Source organism: Leptosomus discolor, chromosome 1 (assembly GCF_034619465.1).
Source record: "Leptosomus discolor isolate bLepDis1 chromosome 1, bLepDis1.hap2, whole genome shotgun sequence".
NCBI lineage: Eukaryota > Metazoa > Chordata > Aves > Leptosomiformes > Leptosomidae > Leptosomus > Leptosomus discolor.
This window is the reverse complement of record NC_141391.1, coordinates 77,758,347-77,779,064: the sequence shown is the minus strand read 5'-3', so window position 1 is coordinate 77,779,064 and position 20,718 is coordinate 77,758,347. Positions and strand designations below refer to the sequence as shown.

General features: G+C 36.3%; 1 protein-coding gene across 1 annotated transcript in view; it reads left to right on the top strand.

Annotated features, from left to right (window-relative positions):
* PRKX (protein kinase cAMP-dependent X-linked catalytic subunit) overlaps window positions 1-20,718 on the top strand; it is a 57,326-nt gene that overhangs the window by 15,080 nt on the left and 21,528 nt on the right. The window contains exons 2-3 of the mRNA XM_086477828.1: window positions 14,817-14,985; window positions 19,194-19,457. Of these exons, the coding sequence (XP_086333954.1) occupies window positions 14,817-14,985; window positions 19,194-19,457 (433 nt within the window). The remainder of the gene's footprint in view (window positions 1-14,816; window positions 14,986-19,193; window positions 19,458-20,718) is intronic.

Sequence of the window (20,718 nt, the reverse complement as noted above, 5' to 3'; positions counted from 1 at the left end):
GTGAATCCAATGAGTTGCTAGGCTGAGATTCTACAATTTGGGATGAGTCTTGAACATTGGGTCACTAATAAGTATGAGATTTTATCAGCCCGAGCTGAATATATGTGAAGAATTCTGTGGTCTTTTCTTCTCAATGCATTTAAAAACTGAACTAAACTTGTTTGACAGTGTTTGAAGTGCTTTCAGATTTTATGGCAAGTTCACAGGTCTTATGGCAAGGTTCATGTAGGGTACGTGCTCATGTGTGCGCCTACTGTTTTCCTTCTGCTGGATTTATATGGATTTTTGTCTATGGTGGTCAAATCCTGCAACGTGAGGAAGAGGTGACTTCTTTTTTTATTATTATTTTAATGGAGCCAGTGCTTGAATTGGCAGGTGATATTTAAAAAAGGCCTTATTCATAAACAATTTAGAAATCATAAATTTGAACACAATTGCCATCAGAAATGACACTTGAGATCTGTGTCTTGAAAGACAGACAATTTAAAGAAGCATATACGTCACCATTGATGGGACTGCAATACAAGTTTTGATTTTCTTAGCTTTAAGCCTTCCCGCACTACACATACTCTTTTAAGTTGGCTAAGTTGGTCATTCTCTAAAACTAGCTATCAAAGAGTATCAAATGAGTCTGAAATCACTTGCCCACATTTTAATATAAATATCCCAAGAAGTAATGATCTTAGCTCTTCTCTAGTGTTTATATTAGCTTGGAAATTTAGGAGTGAACATTGCAGCTTGGTAAGCATAAATTGAGGTAACCTAAATTGTGCTCACCTTTCCAAACAAAACATCCTTTTGGGAATCTTAAAAGCCTTGGCCTGTGTGTGATTGAAGCATATGTACTGTAGGATTTTTTACTTCCTTATGTCATTGGTGTTTAACTTTGAACATTATCCTTCTCTTTGCTCTTCATGTGACTGTATGAAAAATTCTCAGTTTCATATTGTGATTCATGAATAATTTTGAAACTGATAAATTCTTTATTTACATATATCTTTACTCATTAAATGTTTTTGTTCATGAGCAGCTAATAGTCATTGTAAATGAGATTTTATTTCCATAACCTTGTATGTCAATTTTGCTTTTGGATCGGGAAAAAATTACTGCATAGGGAATTCATCTATATCGTTGCCCCTTTGTGATATACTGCATATTCCCACCTGTGTTTTCAGATATATGAAATTCACAAACTATATTTAATGGAAATGGTGTTAAAATAAATATTATACCTTAGATGATTTTATTCTTTGGAAAAAAAAAAAAAAAGAGAAAAATTGTACAGAAACAATGTCCAGCACAAAAATGCCATATTTTATCAGCCACAAAGCCTATCCTTCCTGTTCTCATCCTGGTTCATCTTTGTCCATTTAAATAATTATCAATTACGTACCACCTTTATTTGAAGTCTGATTTGTTGTCTTGGATGTGTTTCTTGGGTATGATATTCAGAGGTATAGTATTGGAGAGAGACTGGATCCCAGTTTGGAGATGGGAAGGGAAGGAAAATGTGTGTATAAAACTAAGCCCTAACAAGGGCAATTGGTTTCTGTCTGTGGAAACCTGGTAGAGTGGCTTTGCTTTCTTTTTAAGATGCTGCATAGTAAAAATAGAAAAAACTAATCTATCCATTCTGTGTTTCAGTCGCATAGTGGGCTGAACTGAAGTTAGAAAACAGAGCAGAATTCTAATTGAGTTTAGACGTATTTTTCTGCATTATAGAGGAAAAAAAAAACAGTGTAGTGGTCCAATCAATCTTGAATAGTGTGAAAAATTTAAAGACCACAGTCCTGTTCTGCTACAGTATTTGTTTATGCTAAATATAACTGTTAAAATAACATTGGCATGTCTTCAGTAGCATTAGGTATTAATACAGAGAATATTTTCAGGCTTTACTTCTATCTAATGTAATTCCTAGGCACTACAGAGGTTTTCTTCTGAAATGTTTAATTGATATTTGAGAATGGAGTTTGGAGACTGGGGTTTTGAAACTCGATATTTGTGTTAGTGTATTTGTTCCAGTTCTGTATCAGATGTAACTTTATTTGGATATTCTAGACTTAATTCCTCTTTCTTGCATAATATCTTTTTATGTGGAGAATATTATTATGTCCGTTCTAGTCCAAACAACAGTGATTTCATCACCTTACCTTGGACAGTGTTACACTATTTCTTGTGTGTATGAGAGAATTTGGAAAGGTAGTGAACACGTGAAGTAAATTCTAGATGAATAATGCATCTTTACTCTGTAGTCTCTCAGGAATATCAGTTAATACTGCCTTCTGAATATAAACAAAGCCTTCCCTTTGCGGAATACTTTGTTCCACTCACTAATTCTGTGTCTTAACCCTTTAAAAGTCCGTTTGTAGTGCTTGTTCCAGATTGAAATAGTGTTTAGGAGAAGGTTCTTACCGGCTTGTCGCTTGTTTTATTTTGTAAAACTTAATTTACCAAAGATAGAATATAGTGTCTCAGTGGCCCAACACACTGTTCGTAGCTTATAGATGCAAATAAATCAGTTGAGTCTTTTGGGAAGGTGTTAATTTTGCTGTAGTTACAACACGAAGTCCTTTGTGCATATTATAATAAAATCTCTAGTACACAGTACAACCCATTCAAAATAAAAGATCCAACTAAGTAAAATTTTCAGAAAAAGGCTTAGTTGTATCAGAAATCTTTTTCTGTTTTTGTCTGCGTAACAGCTTAAGTGTAAGGTGAGCATAACAATAACTTAAAGTACCTTCTAAGACTCTTTTGTGCTGTATAAACTTGAATAATGTATGTAAAATTACAGATTTTGTGGGTAAAGGCAACCTTGCAGATTGAATGTGGTTTAAGCTGTGGTTATTTGTAAAAACTCTTATCTCTTCTTTTTTTTGTGTGTAGTGTCTGTTTATTGACTATATCAGTATTAAAAAAAAAAAAAAAAAAAAAAAAAAAAAAAAAAAGAGGTGGATGAATGGGCTGACTTTTTGATTCAAGTTATTGTGCCAGTAAGTTTTATTTGGGTCACAGTGCTGAAGATTATAAAGTTGTATAGGTGGTATTTGGCGTAGTTTTGGTGACGTGTGAAGAATTTAGTGGGTTGCTAACAATTTATTTATTTATTTTTTTAAACCTCACAAATGTATACTTCCTTACACAAATTAGCATGTTTTGTGTCAATAATTTCTATGTCATGAAATCCCACATGTGCTTGTCAGGCCAAGTAACTTTGAGGTCTGTTTCTTTTGTCTGAATGCAGCCCTATGCAGTGTAAATGACTGTCAAACCTACATGTGTAGAATCACTTTGTAATCATCGGAGGGAAATAGGTACTTTTGGGTCCATAAATTAGGTATGTAAAACTGCTCAACTGAATATAGAAGTGCCTTTTTTTCTCTGTTGATTTGGAAAGGATTCCACCTGGCTGGTCCAGAGGTAAACTCTCTACTAAGTGAGGAAGTTCCAACTCAAGGTGCCTGGGGAGACTGTTGGTTGTTTGCCTAAAAGATGGAGCAATTCTGTCTCTCAACCTTGTGTTTGGGGTACACACAAGCTGGTCAGTTGCTGTTTGTATACTGTTAGCCTGCAGCTTTACTACTTCTGCTTTTTGTGTTGTGAAAAGACTTTTTATAAACTCCCACCATAAATTGCAACAGGCCAAGAACAATGGCAGCCTTTCAGGACATATATCCGTTGTATCTTTTTATGTCCAGCCATAAAGAGATGATACAGGTCTACGTGGTCCTCTGTGGTAATCTTCTATCTTTGAAAGAACAACAAACCTCATTTTGTCGTTTTTCAAAAATGCTAGTCTTGAGGTTTGAAGGTATAATGTGAACATGAACTTTCTGATGCTTTGAGGCCTTCAACTACGACTCAGTGGACAGCCTTTGTCTTCAATGTGACTGTCCAGAGCTGTTTGGGTTTTTTTTTTCTTCTCCTGAGTTAGCTCTAGGTCAGTGAAATTTTAAAAATGAAAGTCAAAAGTCTGACTGAAAAAAGGTTAAACCTTAAAAAAACCTGTAAAAGTAGGTATTTGCCACCTCTGAACTTTAATTTCACTGCTAATTTTATAGAAGTTGCTTTCTGAACATTCGTGTATATGGTTTTCAACCTGACCTTTCTAGCTAAATCTCTTTTTTGCTGGTATAGGTATGCGTAGGTACGCAAATATATTTCTAGGGCCTTCTATGCCTAGTTCTGTGATAACACAAAATAGCGGGGAATAGGAGGTCGTGAGCAGTTTTCTATTAGTTGCCTATTTTGCTATTGCCTGAAACATATGAGAGAACACCAAAATGTGATGAGTGCATTTAAATTAAGTCAAAGTCTTTGATCTGTCTTCATCCAAGAGCTCTTCAACATAATTTACTCTTCAATCTTATGCTTGAAAAACGTTATAGAAATACCATTTTAAGTGGTAAATAGATAACATGTGTCAAAAGTATTTAAAAATACAGTTTTTGTGCACTACGTGAAATGTCCCCCTTGACTTGTTTCTCCTTTAGCACTGCTTCAGATGAAGAAGGAAGTGAAATGTAATTGAAAGGAATGTATTATAGAAGGTACCAGTCCCTCAAAGGCTTCTGTCCAGCACTGGTGAAGGAGGAAATCGGTCAAGTACAAACAATGTGGCTTTTATTACATTTGTTCAGCAATAATAAACCTTTGTACTTTAACAAGATTTTTTTTTTGTTTGCTTTTTAAAAGGACACAGTCAAGGATATTAAGCCTGATACTTTCTTTGCCTTAATATGGGACTGATTTGCATCAAGTAGTTCTTTTGGAGAAAACAAAGGAAGAAATTTGCAAGAGCTGAGTTTCAGGACAGACAAAAGTATGCTGGTTGTGTAAAAATCCTAGAAATGTGTAGAGGCACATATTTCTGTGTTGAAAAGGAAAGCAGCTAATCAGGTGTTAGATAGCTACTAAGTACCCCCGTAGTTCAGAGGGGCTGCGGTTCAAGTTTTGACCCATGCTGCTGCACATATCTCTGATCTTTGTCACACTCCATGTGTCTTTAAATTCCATGGAACAAAGTGACTCTTTAAATCCTTCACTGATTATTGCATTTGTAGGTGTTTGTTTCTTAGTCATCAAAATGTTATTTTTATTTATTTTTCTTAGATGAGAACATGAGTTTTGGGCACAGCCATGTTTTGTAGTTGTTTGGCTGGTCAACTTTATTTTAAGGTCTTCTGTTTTCTTTGCATATAATTGTAAGCTTTGTCCATACAGTAGTTTCACAGCAACATACAGGACCTGGCATGTTCAACTGTAGTAACTGACAGAACAAAAGCTACTGGAACAATCTGTTAAGTACCTGAACTGTGGTGTATCTTCTACACAGGTGCTGTTTTAAACTTTTAAGACTTTAATGACTGTTTACTCCAGTTGAAGTTACTTGAAAAAGTTTTAAAATCTGTCCTTGACTTTGTGATAAAGCAAATTGTGGGGTGGGTGGGTTTTTTTGTTGCTGTGGGGTTTTGGTGGTGTTTTGTTGTTGTTGTGGGTTTTTTTTGTGGAAAAACCAAACTAAATGTTTCCATGCTGAATTTGAGTAAAGCGACTAGCCAGATCAGTTTTGTAAATGCTTCCTGTAAACTGGGAAACTGAAGGTGAGGATAGAAGTGCTGACCAACAATAAGAGAGAAAGCTTTACTGTCTTCTTGGGTAAAGATTTGATTGTGGGAATTAAACTTAGCAACATCTGTTTTTTCCAATTTAGTATATCCCTGCATAGGTTTTACTCACTGTCTTTCTTCTTACCTTCATTGGGAGGGGGGAAGAAAATCACTGGAAAGCACTTCACTTATTCAATTCTGTTATGAGCTAGAAGAGTTGTGTATTAATGATTTACTGGAAATGATTCTTTATGTACTACCAGAGATAAACAGCAAGTTAATCGTCTTTATAGAAAATTAGAAGTCAATCCCTTTTGGCTTAGACTGCTTCTGGGACATACAGTTCAAAATGTTGAATATAGTCGTAATCCCAACTCAGGAAGTAGGACCCATGTATTCACAACAGCAGACCTAAAATTAAATAGTATCTGAAGAGACATCAGGGTTCATAATTTTAGGTTATAATATAAAATGTTTCTGTCATAGCACGTTTTAATAATTTATTTTTTTTTTTTAAACAACCAAAAGCAAACTTGTATCCTAAAATCTGGGATTTGATGGTACCTAGAATAATACCAGACTCATCTTTTAGTTTTCTTTCTCTTTGCCTGAACTGGTTGCTTTGTGATGCATTCATGTATTATTTTGTTTGTGGTGAGTGAAAATGTAACACACTTTAATTAATTAAACATAGTAACTTTTAGCCTAAATTTCCATCAATTTGTTTTAGGCTTCATTTTAAGGAAGCTGTTTCATAGTGTTTTAAAACATAAAGAAAAAATAATTACAACAATTATAAAAGATTAAATTTGAGCACAAATTTATTTGGGAAGAATCCTGAATTACTCTAAACTTGATGGGAATTTTGAGCATCAGTTAATGGACAGGCAGTGGCTGGATGTTTGAGTTCGGTATGTCTGGCTTTTGTTGTTTGAGAGATTTGTTTGGGAAAAAAAAGCAACCCCCAAAAAGTCTCTCTAATAGTTGCATTCCAAGAAGCTCTCAGTTAATGTGCTTGTTTTAATCTCACCTTACCTGAAAGAAGCAATTCTGTGAGTAGGAGTTGAATGAGGTTTTATAACTTTAAAAAATCCAAAGATGGCCTATCTTGCTAGTATACTTTCTAATTTACAAATTCTTTTCCAACTATTAAATAGTGACATTTTTAATAATGCTTTAATTACCTGAAATTCTTATCAGGTTAAATAGATAATTTGATGCTTTCGAGGGTTTTAACTTGGAATGTGTTGCCAGCCAGCCAGGTACCTGATTTGTAGCCTAACTGCGCTTGTCTTCTAAAACATGGTAGAGGTTTTTTAAAAACAGGCCAATACAGAATGATACACTTTACTTTTATTAGGGGTTTGGTATTTAAAATATGCTGTTTCAACAGGCCTAAATTTATTTCAGTGAAAGTGGTATAGAGCTTAGTTTCTAGGTGAAAAAGGAGTACAGCTTTAAAGGTTTCTGTTTGAGCTTTTTTTATTAAAAAAAAACAGTTTTGTTGTTGAGGTCTATCAGCACTTTGTATGTAATATTTAAATAGGTAAAACTAGGAGTAATAATGACTTTGCAATGTCCTATTTTTGATATGGAAGAAAAAATTTTCATCCACTCAGCTGTTCCCATTCTTTATATCAACATGTCATGAATCGCAGTAGAGGAAGGCATGGGAAGAGTTAAAAAAATGCCATTGAAGAATCAAGTGGGAAATACCAGTTTTATGGGAATTGTTCTGAAGATTGTGAATGTTAAAGTTTTGTGAAGGGACACGGGTGTGCATTTAAATTCAGTGTTCTGAGCTGTTTAGAAATGGAAAGGATTAAGGGTTATCACCAGCAGGCTGTTCTGGTGACTTTCTGTTCCTATTTATTTATTGGCCTCTGGTATTTCAAAATAAATGAAGAATAAAGAGAGAGGAGAAACTTTCAAGGATTCTGCTTATTTTGTTTAAAGACACTCTAATATTTACAGTGCTTTTATAGAGACTCAGTAAGATGTGAGCCAAAAAAAGTTAGCTGGAACTAGAGAAAGGAACTCCTGTCATGGGTGCTCTGTTGAATGGCATGTTTTGGAAATTAGTAGCCTGTCTGGGAACCATGTGAAAAACAGGCAGCTTGACTGATGGGTATTAATTAGCCTGGTGATTCCTGTGTTCTTAAGGATTGTAATTCAGAAAGATTTAAGTGGGTGGGTCAACAACAAGAGTTATTGACCCAATTGCTTGATATTCTTTGGCATATAAAATCTTCTGTGAAGTTGAAAAGAGACTGTACCCAATTCCAGATTGTTAAAGGTAGTTTTAGTGGTGTGCTGTTATAGACTCCCTGTATACCAAGTAAGAAAGACTCTGAAAATAGGTCAGATCTTCGGAATCTGGAAGCAGCAAAGAGGTAGAATTTTTTTACAACAGCATCTTTGAGTCAAAAGCTAGGCTATACTTTGAACATGCTTTGCTACTTTCTTTTTGACTTCAACTGAGCTGGGATAAAGAGTTAATAATACTGAGCTCTCAGTTGATGAGATGAATCTAGAATCCAAAATGGAAGTAAGAGAGAACCACTGGTGTGTCGCTGGCAATAAAATTTCTGGGATAGGTAGTCTGAAAAGTGATAATCTTGCCTGTAATGTGGTGGGCATATTTCTTGCTGTGAAATATCTCGCATTATTGCTAAGTAGAAAGACATTTTCTCTATCCAAGGAGTTCTTAGTGTAAACTGAATCATAGCACAATGGGTGAATGAACAAAGTCGTAGAAGCAAGTTGCTCTGGCAGAGCTGAACGTCGTGAACACTACACAAGGCATCTCTCTTTTCTATGGTTTTAATCAGACTATCTCCTCAGATACAAGATTGTTGAAGGATATAGAAAATCTTTGCAAAAAGTACTGTCTGACATCTGTTTCTTACATTCAATAGTATGAGATACGCAGTTCCAGACAGAACAATAGGCAGCTTGTAAAACCTCCTCTAATTATTTATTTCTGTGGCATGCTTTTCGGGTTTAGATCAGAACCCTCTAGAGTGGTACGGAAGTATAGAAGCAGTGGTCTAAGAGTTACAGTAGGAACCCACAGCTGGTTTATGGAACAGCATGAAGACATTGAATTTGAGAAAGGTGAGTGGTAGTCTGCTAGGCATTTTCAGTTGGCACTGGGCTATGGGTTGAAAAATAAAAAAAAAAAGTGAACCTGGCTACTATGGTGTCCAAAATCATCATCATCCTTGTTCTCCTTTGCCCTGTTCATGTGCCAAGCACATCTTCTGTTGTAGAAGCCCATGGTTGCTCATGTCATGTAGTTTCCCAATATCTTTCTCTCAAGTGTTAATCTTATGTTTACCAGTCTGTTTGAGCAGGCTGGTTTCCTTTGCTGTTCCACTTCTTCCCCTTCTTTGTCAAGTATTATTGGCAACCCCCACTCCCCCTTTTGAGACATGTATTGCTAGGCTGATCAAGTTCCCTCCCAAGATAAGACAGAGATTAAATGGCAGACAAATTTGACATTCAATAGTGAGTTTGTAATCTGATACAATTCACTTAGTTTGTATCTGATATTCAACAGAATTAAGCCTGTTGTGCTTGTGGCTACCAATAAAGACTAATGTGTGACACAGTAGAAAATATTTCTTCTAACTGTAAATACAGGCAAATACGTCTGATGCTTTTTGTAGGCATCTGTGGAAGTCAGGACCAACCCCTTTGGGACTCAGAAAGCAGCCCTCAGGGTTGTGGATCTCACATGACCTAGTTTAGTCTTCATTAAAACAGATGGTCTCTATCCGAGTTAGGCAAACTTGGTTTTAAGAAAGAGCTGGGGATTAAAAGGATGGGATGCTGGAACAGCTGGGCCTAATTAATGGGAGCAAATCAAGAGGCAAACTGAGCATTAAATTAGTCACCTACATCAACAGCAAAACAGTCACTACATGACTACTCACTCAATTGTTTTAGCTGATCAAAAGTTGCAGGGTTGATTTTCCTAGCATGAAAAGTATCTAAAATTGCATCAGAAATGTTCCCACATTCTTTATTCTTTTCTACCAAACTTCAAAGAGAGTAAAATCCCGGAAACTGGCTATGGTATTTTGGCAAGGTGTTAGGGAATCCAGCTTGTTTTGTAAGATTGAGAATGCCCTTCTTGCGTTTGATACGTAGGCCAGGCTGGTCTTCTGCAGTTTGGCGTATGTTGCCCTCCTCCCTTTGTGTGTGTTTAACATGAGAAGGTTACCCAATTGAGAAGATTGCTGGAATTCCGTCAGGTTCTGCAACCATGTTAAATTTGCAAAGGGATCAAAAAATTTTATTGTTTCTGTTGTAAACAGATTATACTGGATTAGTGGTTAGCATTTTGCATGTTTTATTCTCTTTGCCCATTTAGTCCTGAAAATCTCGAATTGTATTGCATGTTGCAAATAGCATAGGCATTCTTTGCTTGCTTTTGTCACTGGTGACCAGAAACCTTCATTTGCTATGTGCCTTAGCAGGGAGAAGGGGACAGCACAAATAAACTACAACTCTCCTTCAGACCCTCTAATAACAACTGTTTTTGTGAGGTGTAATTTTCTGATGTAAATGCATTTTTTTCTGCTAAAACTCTGGCATTATGTGCTGTGATAGACAAGTAGGGATACACACACGCCCGTGTTTGTGTAACCATTGCCCATCCTTCATTGCCCATACCTACTTGGTAGATATAGGACTCATCCAGAAATGGTACACAGTCCCTGAAGTTCTCTTGGTTTGAACTAAACTTTAGATGAATGTCAGCAGAATATTGCGCAAACATGTGAACACTGAATTTCCTTTCATTATTATGTGCAAGATGGGCAAGTCAGAATATTTCTAATTTGAGGTAATCCTAAGGAACATTTACTTTCTGTCACAGAAGGTCAAATTTAGCTGGTCCATACAGTTGAGCTCTGAGGTGATGAGGGCAAAAAAATGAATAGTTCTTTCATGGGGGATTAACAGAAACTCTTCCATGAGCTTAGTGTCTCCTTCCTGGAGGGCAGAAGGCAGTGGTGCTGTGATAGGAGACTAGTAACCCTGTCTTTTTCTGCTTCCAAAAACCTTCCCTCAGATTCACGGAGCTGGGCCTCCATCTTACAGGCTGCAACTTTACTGCTTCAATTTTTTGGTTCTTTCCATGAATGTGAGGGGCAGAATTTCCACCTAGTCACAACAATAAGACCTGCTTTTAAAAAACAGCTAGATTTTCTTGACTGTGCTAAACAACTGTAACAACCCTTGTTGCAGTCTTCCAGCTTGACCATCATGTCCAATGCTGTTCCTCTCCCCTTCCCCCCATTTTTCAAGGAAGAGAATTTTTAAAATCTTTGCAGAAATGGCTAGATACTTGAATTGTAGTCATCTTTGTATGCAAACTTTATCTGGTTGTCTGAAGACTGGATAGGCATAAAAATGCTTAGTGTGTGCTGTGCAAAGGCATAAATTAAACCCTGTTGGCGTACTTTATACAACTGTTTCTAAGTTTCAGCAAGTTTCCCTGCTCCCCCATGTTAATGGCTCCACATGAAAAAAATCTGTTTTTTCTTGGTTGAAAAAATACATAGTACTTGCCATGTTCGCTCTTTGCTTCTCTTTGCAGTGAGAGAAGTTTGACTGAACAGCTTAAATGCTGTAAAAAAATTCCAGAACATCACTATTATTTTTGTTTAGGGATTTAAGAGAGCATATTGTTTGTCAAAAGTGCTAGAAGGGTGGTGGTTTTGTGTCTGGGTGCTGTCAGTACCAAGTGACGTAGGCCTAATGGATTTTCTGAGAAGACTTGAATGGGAGAAAATTCATATTATGAGAAGAAACAGCTGAAAACATATGTTAGATGGCTTCTTGGTCTGTATTGTCTTCTTGTTTTCCATAGTTGCTTGAAATTGGGTTAAAGATCTTTGAAAAAAGACTGCCTGCAATCAGTTCAACAATAAAACTGGTTAGGGAGGTTGTATGTTCTCGCCTGTCTGTGTGGTCTTCTGGTTTTCCCAGAGGCTCTCTAGATTAGGTGCTTGCCACTGTTCTGGAAGAGCCTGCCAGGCCTTGCTGTTCCTGGCAGAGATGTTTTTAAAGAGGCCGTGTTTCCAAAGTTAGAACTATTGCTAAAGAATTCCCTGAGAGATCCTTCTTTGAAAATGGATGGAACTTGTGATTGATAACATTATTACTGTTATTAATTCTGAGCAGCACCATTTGAATAGTTAGACCAATAGCATAAGGAAAAAATAAAGCATTCTAAAATAAAAATTTTTAGGGTGAGTAGAACAAGTCATAAAATATGAGATCACTAGAGACTTAGGAACAATTCGGTATGTGTTCATTTCTGACTTTGCTCTTTAATGTGTCTGTGGAAGCACTTTGTTCATACAAGTATCAAAGTGCATATAAACCCAGCATTTACTTACGGGTTTGGTACTGTGAATTTCCCTGAGTCCACATTTGAAAGTCTTAAAAATTTAAGATCATTTTTAGTTTCAGTGTGTGATACTGGACTGGTATGTGGACTCTACCAGGGAGGGTGGTGATAGGATGAGGGGTAACAGTTTCAAACTGAAAGAGAGTGGATTTAGATTAGATATTAGGAAGAAATTCTTCACTGTGAGGGTGGTGAGACACTGGAAGAGGTTGCCCAGAGAAGTTGTGGCTGCCCCCTCCCTGGCAGTGTTCAAGGCCAGGCTGGATGGGGCTTTGGGCAACCTGGTCTAGTGGGAGGTGTCCCTGCCCGTGGCAGGGGGGTTGGAACTAGATGGTCTTTAAGGTCCCTCCCAACCTAAACTATTCTGTGATTCTGACTAGTTATTCTTGACAGTGTTTTTACTCAGAACTTGATTTTCAGCTCCTAATTCTGAAATAACCTAAGTTATTTTTTTTTGTCTGTGCATTCGATGTAGTTGTAAATAATCGTTTTTTAAGTAGCTTGAATAGATGGCTCTGCTTGGGAGTTTTTGGGCCTTTTCTGTATGGGTTTTTTTAACTGCAGAAGCCTATCGCTGTGCAAATAAGGTTGTTTACAGGTATAGTCATGTAATGTGACTGTATTGTTAAAGGATTTAATTGCATGATAAATTTTCCAGGGTAACCTGGTGTCTTACTTCACTACAACAACAGGCTTTATCTGAGACCTGCTTACAGTTTTCATGGTTAAAGAACTGTAACTCAGGACAGGTGGGAATGTAAAACTGCTTTGATTGATCTTTTGTGCTTGGACAACTGTAATCCTTGGTGGGTTTGTGTAGTGAGAAGTTTTATCTCAAAAGCTGGTTTTGAAAGCCGTGCTGGTAATGGAGCAGCAAGTTCCATAAAACTTCTGCTAAAGTTGTTAGTTTCTAGTTCTTAATGTGAGTATTTTGTTTTGGTTTTTAGTAAACATCATGCACTTAAACAATATTACAAGTGACTGGAAAGAATAACTGTGGAATAAAAAGTAAATGTTTTAAGTGAGAAGACACATACAGAAAACAAACCTTTTTTTTAATGAATTCTCAAGTTTCTTGAACCTACTAGAGACAAGAAGTCCCTTGTATTTTCTCCCCTCCCCAAGTCGTGCAGTTTTGGAAGTTCATTTGTTGCTGCCCCCCACCCCGCCTCTCAAAAATCTATTTCCTTTCACATACACATGCATCTCCCTGCATGCGCTACACGTTTTAGAAAATTGTCTTGTAATATAGGTTGATCATAGCCAGTCAGCACAATCTGAAATCAATTGGCATGCCAGTTAAAAATACTGAAGCGGGCTATGTGCAAAGAAAGGGATGCTGTGAGCTTCAGTATAAGATTCTGACTTTTTTTGGAAGGTGTTTCTCAACAAGAGAACGACCTTTTACAAGTTAGGCAATTGGTTTGAATGCCAAGTGTCCTTTATAGCAGCACATATTTCTGTCAGAGAATAGGATTAAAAATATCTGTTGTACTGTTCTAGCAGAACCTACATGGCATTGTTTAATGAGCAAAAAAACAATGAGCAACCACCCAACGAGCTGAAATGTGGGTTCATCTTCAAATGTATAATAACGCTGTGCTGCAGTACAAATAGCAGTGGGGCTAAATGTGCTGGTTTTAACTTTCATTTCAAAATAAAAGAAATACTCAGTTCAGCTATGTATCATTGTCTTGAGTGCAATGCACTTAAAAGGAACTTTAATGACTACTGTATTGAATAGAGAAATGCATAATACATTACTTAAAAGGCAGTATGTTTTTATTTGCCTTTTACATTTTTAAGAGTGAATTAAAAAAGGAATGCATTAACTACAAAAAAAAAGGGTGCCTGAGATCTGCTGCTTCCATATGATATAATGGTGCAGCACTATAGGCAGATTTTTTTTAACTTATTTTTAGAAGGGTCAGCAACTTCTAAGTATTTTTTCCCATCACTCCTTTATCCTAGTGAATCACTTCACCTCTCTGTGCACATTTAAGGGTATAATCTCCTCACCTGAATAATTGCAGACAGCTGTTCTCAGTCACTGAACCTTGGTAGGTTAATATTTTGGATTTTTTTGTTGTTGACATAGTTTTTGTATATTTTGTAGTCTTTGTATTACGAGTTCTTACATTTTAAACACTGAATTTTAGCCACCTTTCTTTAATACATAATATATGGAAAGTTAAGTAGTTTTTTGTGTGGAGGAATCATTAAATCCGTTACAATTGAACATTAATGTTCTTCATCGGTGAGTTTTGGTGTGGGATTTTTTTGTCCTTTTGTGTTAGACACTGTGGATATAATAAGCTCAATGCTGCTTTTGAGTTTATCCTGCCCCTCCCCACCAGTTCTGAATTAAAACTGATCTCTGAAATTTAAGAGTTTCCTGGCCTTTCTTCTGCACTTGAGAACAGTTTTGCTTGTTTCATTTATATTGGCTAATTTGAATCTTGTATGTTATACACTTTTTTTAAAAAATACATCACCCTTACCCTTTCTCAGGACCACTTCTCTCTGTGAGAAATGCTTCCAGTATCTATCCAAACAGTGGCAGTATCACAATACCATTATCTTTATTAAATCATTATCAGTAAGTATGGAGAAATCCCAAGAAAAAAATTGTGTGAAAACAGGTAAAAAGTGTAATAGTGATATCTTGATGAGAAAAAAAACCCACCCAAACCAGAAATTGAGTTTCTGTAGGTTTTAATTTAGTAATTTGTCTTTGCTTTTTTTCTTTTTTATAATAAGTTGACATTTCTTCAACTTTTCAGGCACGGGTACCTTTGGACGTGTTCATCTGGTGAAGGAAAAAATGGCCAAACGTTACTTTGCACTGAAAGTAATGAGCATTCCTGATGTCATTCGATTGAAGCAAGAGCAACATGTGCACAATGAAAAGTCAGTCTTGAAAGAAGTCAACCACCCCTTTTTGATCAGACTGTAAGTTGAATTTTTTTAAATACATTTAACTCATATATAAAGTGCAGTTCAAGTGTTCCAGAGTCTCATTGCAAGTTCTTACATACTTAACCAACACCAAGCATTTAATTTCTATTATGTAATCTAGACTAAAATAAACTTCAGACTAAAATATTTATTAAAGAATCATCAAGAATTTAAAATCAAGAGGCATAAGTTTTTGCTTGAGTGCTTAAATTCTAAGCTTTACTCTGCTCAGTTTCATAGGGCAGAAGAGAAGTTGTGAGGAGAAAATAGTAATGAAGAAATGTTAGGATTGGGTCATCAAAATGTCTTCTAGAATGATTCTTGGTGTTAGAATGGTGAGAAAATAAGTATTTCTACATATGTATGTCCTGTAGATATCTGGATAAAGGTATAATTAGATTTAAGTATCTGCTTTTTGAAAACTTTACTTTTGCAAACTTTATTCTTAAAGAGTTTAAATGACTGCAGCACTTCTTGGGTTTTGTTATTCCCATATTTGAGGTTAAGTGTTGGAACCTGTTGAGAAACATGATTTAAACACAGTTCATAAAGAATATTCTTTTTTAGTGGAATCGTGGTGATTCTAGTGATCCCAATGATCTTTTTATTAAGGAGAGAAGGCATCATACTTTTCTGTTCACAGCACCACCGTGCCTTTTGTGTATCTGAGTCGATATCGATGGGATAACGAAACCTCTGGGTAATTGCACAGTTATTTTTCCATTTATATTTTCTCATGCATGGATACAGGGCCGCTGACCAAGATTTACCTGCCTTAATCAGTTTTACGTAAAGTTAGACAAAGTTAACCTTAGTTAATCTCTAGCTGCAGGGAGTGCTGCTTTCTCCCAGGGCTGAGAAGATATCAAAGGGAAAAGAAGAGGCAAAAGCGTGGTAGTCATCTGAAAGATTGAAAGAGCCCTGCAGGAGGAGGCTTTTTCCCTGGTGTGCTGTTGCTTTTGCCAGCATCACGACACTATTAGTTTCCAGCCAGTGTTCAGAAATCTGTGTGTAGTATAGTATCAGGAAGATGAGTTCTAGGGTGTGTAGTGTTCGAGATCCATGCAGGAAAGCAAGATGGAGAGGCTGACTACATCTAGTTAGACTGGTTAAAATATGGATGGAGCAGGGGGAACGGGGTTTTATATGTGTATCTATATGTACATACATATATTCTTAAAAAAAAACAACTGCCAAAACCAACCAACGAACAAACAAAATGCCCCAGTATGTCTGTGCATCTGGAACAGTGCAGGAAGTGTGGAATTAGAGAAACTTGGGTGAGAAGTCAAGAGATAGGGATGTGGGGGTTCGTGTCCATACAGAAGTAGTCAAAAATCCAAACTGCTAAGTTTTTTTGGATTTCATTCATGTCTTATTTCCAAAATGTCAGATTCTTTTAAATCGCCGAGGAGGGACGCAATTCAAATGGAACACTTGTGTGCAAGGCAAACATTCTTCATGTCTTCTTGTTCTCTGCCTTTTCCTGTTGACATGTTCAATGAGATGCTGCATCAGCCGTGCACGTGTAATTGTCCGCGTGATGCCTTTGTCCCTTGGCAAAGGAGACTCAAAGCAACCTAGTTGAAATGAGGTAGTTAATTTTAAGTGATGTTAATATTTCTGTACTTCAGGTTAAACAAGCTTTCATGGACAAATATCATTGACTATTTGACAAATAAGACTTCCTGCAACTTTTTGTGTGGCTAACAGCTCTTTTCAGCCACCTCCTCACCTGCCCAATACATGTTTTTTTCCTGTGAATTCTTTGATTAGAATTGATAAACAAAAAGGGAAAAAAAAAATTATATATAGTCCTGCTTCAGTGCCTTTGAACTGTTATCTACATGGTCTGGTTTTTCTATTTTCAATTAGTGTCACCATCTTAAACATGGGTAGTGTCTTCCTCTGGTTGCAAAACAAGGAATATGTGCCAGTGCATCATAATACTGCATTTTTTTTAGCACTTTATAATGGAGAATTGTAAAGTGATGCTGCATATAATTTATTTCTGGTGTTCATCCTTCCTGTATCTTCCTGTGTATAAAGGCTTTTATATAAGAAGTTTAGTTTTGAAAAATGCCTTTCCTGCATAAAGTTCCTGGTTTTCTGTAGATACTGAAGTTATTTATCTACTTAGTGTTTAAGTGGGTTTTTTTGGAAATGCTTGTTTGGTGCTCTTGCACCAGTTGGTCACTGGAGACTCCTAGGCAATGTTTTCTGACATGTTCAAGTGACATTTCATTCCTCTGTGGGTGCAGCAGTTCATACTGTGCTGTGATTTTTGACGTGCATCTTTGATTTATTTTTTTTTTTTCCAAGAGAACAAGAATTAATAAAAATCAACTGTGTCTTACAGTCCTATAAGCTAAAATAGGTTATTTGTCTGTAAGAGTTCACAGTGGCATCTGGAGTTCATGTAGTGAAGCTGGATTGTAAAGTTAGGTGACACTGTGCGTATTATTTTAATCTCAGCTTCTGTTGTATTTTCCTCTTTTGTATTAAAATACCACTTAAAGCAATCTGTATTACAAATATTAAATCTCTTTTTTTCACTATTTTTCATGTATACTTAAATAATGTATCCATTTTTCTGTGGATAGACAAACCTCTAAGAGTGAGTTCTTGAAGAAATTCATTCCAGTAAAAATATTGTGGTGTAATGGTCTAGGTCTTCCATTTTTTTCCTCCATATTCTTCGTCAGATTTTGTCCTTCTTCTCCTCTGTAGGTGGTTTTTTAAATAATGATTTGCTTTTTTTTGCCTATTCCTGTTCCTCTTTCTTTGTTTGTTATAGATGCAACTTTGCCTAACTGCTTAAAATACATCTCAAGGGTGTTTTTACATAGTCAATAAATATACTATGAACATCATCAATAGCCAATTAATGATGTTGATGATGATGTGATTGGGAAGTAGTGCCATAAAAGCAAAAGGCAAGCCTGGACTCGCTCTTCATCACTTTGAAGGAATTGAGGAGCTGTTTCTGATTTCTGGTAGTCTGTCTCATTTTCTTCATTGCCTCAGTGCTGGTTATCAAGCAAAAGTTACTCATGGGTTTGGGAGCTCTGTTTGCTCTGCTTATCTTTTTTGAGACTCTATGCCTTGATTAGAAACCAGCTAATGAAGAAAAAAAAAATAAAGAAAAAGATATTTGATGTTTCTATTCTTATGGTACTGCAAAAGCAGTTACTAAAAGCTAAAGTAACTTCTATTCTTGTATCAATCAAGTAGGTAGGGATACAATGTTCTTATGTCTTATCATAGTAACAGGGATAGCTGTTTGTTTTAAAATGGTAGAATATTCTTCCAGACGTTACGAGATATTTATTTTCCTCTTGACTGTTGAGTCACGTTTGGGTGTGTGGTATATGAGTTGTTTAATGTGGGTAGAAAGAAAAACAGCTTGGTTTTGGGGAATGCGGGAGAGAAGATTCCTGTATTCTGTAATGAAGCATTTGAAAGCCACATGGAATTATTTTCTTTCTTCCTTAGCTGCTTTTTACTGTACTCTAGTAATGACTGTACCACAATAATAGTTCTTAAATTAAAGGCAACAGTCTGAGGACTGGAAGGTTCTTATCATTAGATTAATTCTGAGGCACAGAAATGAATCTTGTTTTGCTGTCGTTTTTGCTGTTCTGTTGCTTTTGTTAAAGATACCATAGAAGAGCAAGCATTGTGATCTGCTGCTTTAGTTGGGGTTGTTTATTTCTGGGGAGGAAGGAAGGGATTTAAGAGGGGAAAGGGAACTTTCTGGTGTCCTGGTTTTGAACGTGCTGTCATAAACATCTCTACAAAACCAGATTCTACTCACCCCCCATTCCTTTGGCAATATTTGATTAAATAAAATGTAAGGTGTGTAAGAATCGGCTGGTCTTAGTAGACTGGCAGTATACCAAGTCAGTGATGAGGTGCTCAGCAGAAGCCTGTTTCGTACAATGTAATGGAGTCTTTCAGTTAGATTTTCTTTCTTGGCCTCTGCTGTGTGCATCCTGAACCATTGGTTTTACTTTTTGGGTTAAGTCAGCTACTTGAATGTATGTTACATAATCCTGCTGGTTTCTTGGGGTTTTAATATTTGCAGAATATGAACCATCAATTAATTATATACATAGTTGCAGCAATAGATAAAATTTTACAGAAATTTAAAGCAAATCACAGAGATAATTTGTTTATTCAGTAAAATGTTTTTATTACAGATTTTGGACCAACCACGATGAACGTTTTTTATATATGTTAATGGAATACGTGCCAGGAGGAGAACTTTTCAGTTACCTGCGCAACATGGGGCGTTTCAACAACAGCACAGGACTGTTTTACTCTACAGAAATTATTTGTGCAATAGAATACCTGCACTCCAAAGAAATAGTTTACAGAGACTTAAAACCTGAAAATATATTACTAGACAAAGAAGGACATATCAAGCTTACTGATTTTGGATTTGCTAAAAAACTGGTGGATAGGTAAGTAGGCTTTTGTTATGGTAATTACGTTTTGCATGTTAAACAGTTGGAAGAAAAAAAAATTTTATATCAGAGCTCAGCATTTCACCTAATACACCGTGTGGTTCACACATGTCAGATCCTTCAATATGAAGGAAATGGTGGTCTTAAAATGGCTGCATGGAATCCAATATTACACCTTAGGTATGACTTGGAGCAGTATCACAGATAAGCTAGCATAGAAAAATATTTTTATATGAGTAGTTTTGTATATTTACGTTTTCAGCAGTCATCTTGTAAAAAGGAAGTTTGGCCAAGCAATATGGGCAAATATTGAGATGTACATCAGTATGTAAATGGGACATTAATCCTCCATATGCGTTGAATTGGGAAAAGTTTTGTAACTCGTGTTTCCTTCTGCTCTCTTTTGGGAGAGATTTTTGGAAAGTGGGAATAACATTTCAAAACTGGATACTATGTTTTCTCTAGCCTGTTGCTAAAATGAAACTGCAAAATCTAGACAGAAACAATAAAGCCAGCTTCAGCAGAAGTGATTTGGTTAACTAACTTCTACAATTCTGTCAGCTTTATGTCTGCTTTACTAGCGTATGCAAACTTTTTGGTAATGCAGAGGTGTTTTTCCCCAGTGATTTGTCTGTTCTCTGCGTTTTGAACTTTGAACTACTGTTCCAAGATTACAACACATGTTCATAAAAGGAAGCAAGAGATGTCATTTGGATTCAAAAATAGGGAGAAAAAAACTGGCTTGTCATATTAAAAAAGCAGCGTGACAAGGTTTGGTATTATGTCCTTGGGCTACCTCTTGAGGGAGATTCTGGTTCTTCTAGTTGAGGCTGCCTGGGGAGTTAGGCATTACATGGGTGCTCATCCTCCTCACTCATCTGTTTACCTGTTTGATACTGCACTTGCAACAGTTCAGTGTGTAGGGGAAATTCTACAGTATCAATTTGAAATGAAGGTAGATCTGAGGGAGCTACTGTTAATGGATTCCTTATGAAGTAAAAGTCAGAGGAGAAAAATCAAATCATGTTAGGGAGGTCATAAAGGTTACATGCTCACCGTTGCCTCAGCACAGAGGAATGAATGGTTGGCAACTAGGAAATACACTGGTTCTATTCACCTTTAAGGTCTAGAAATCTGTTTTAAACCTGTAGTGTTTTAATATCAATGTGTTTGAATTTAGTTTCCACTGGGCAAGCAGATAGGTCTACAAATGTTGGCTTTTTAAAAAATATTTTGTTTTTAAATCAAAGTAACTTTT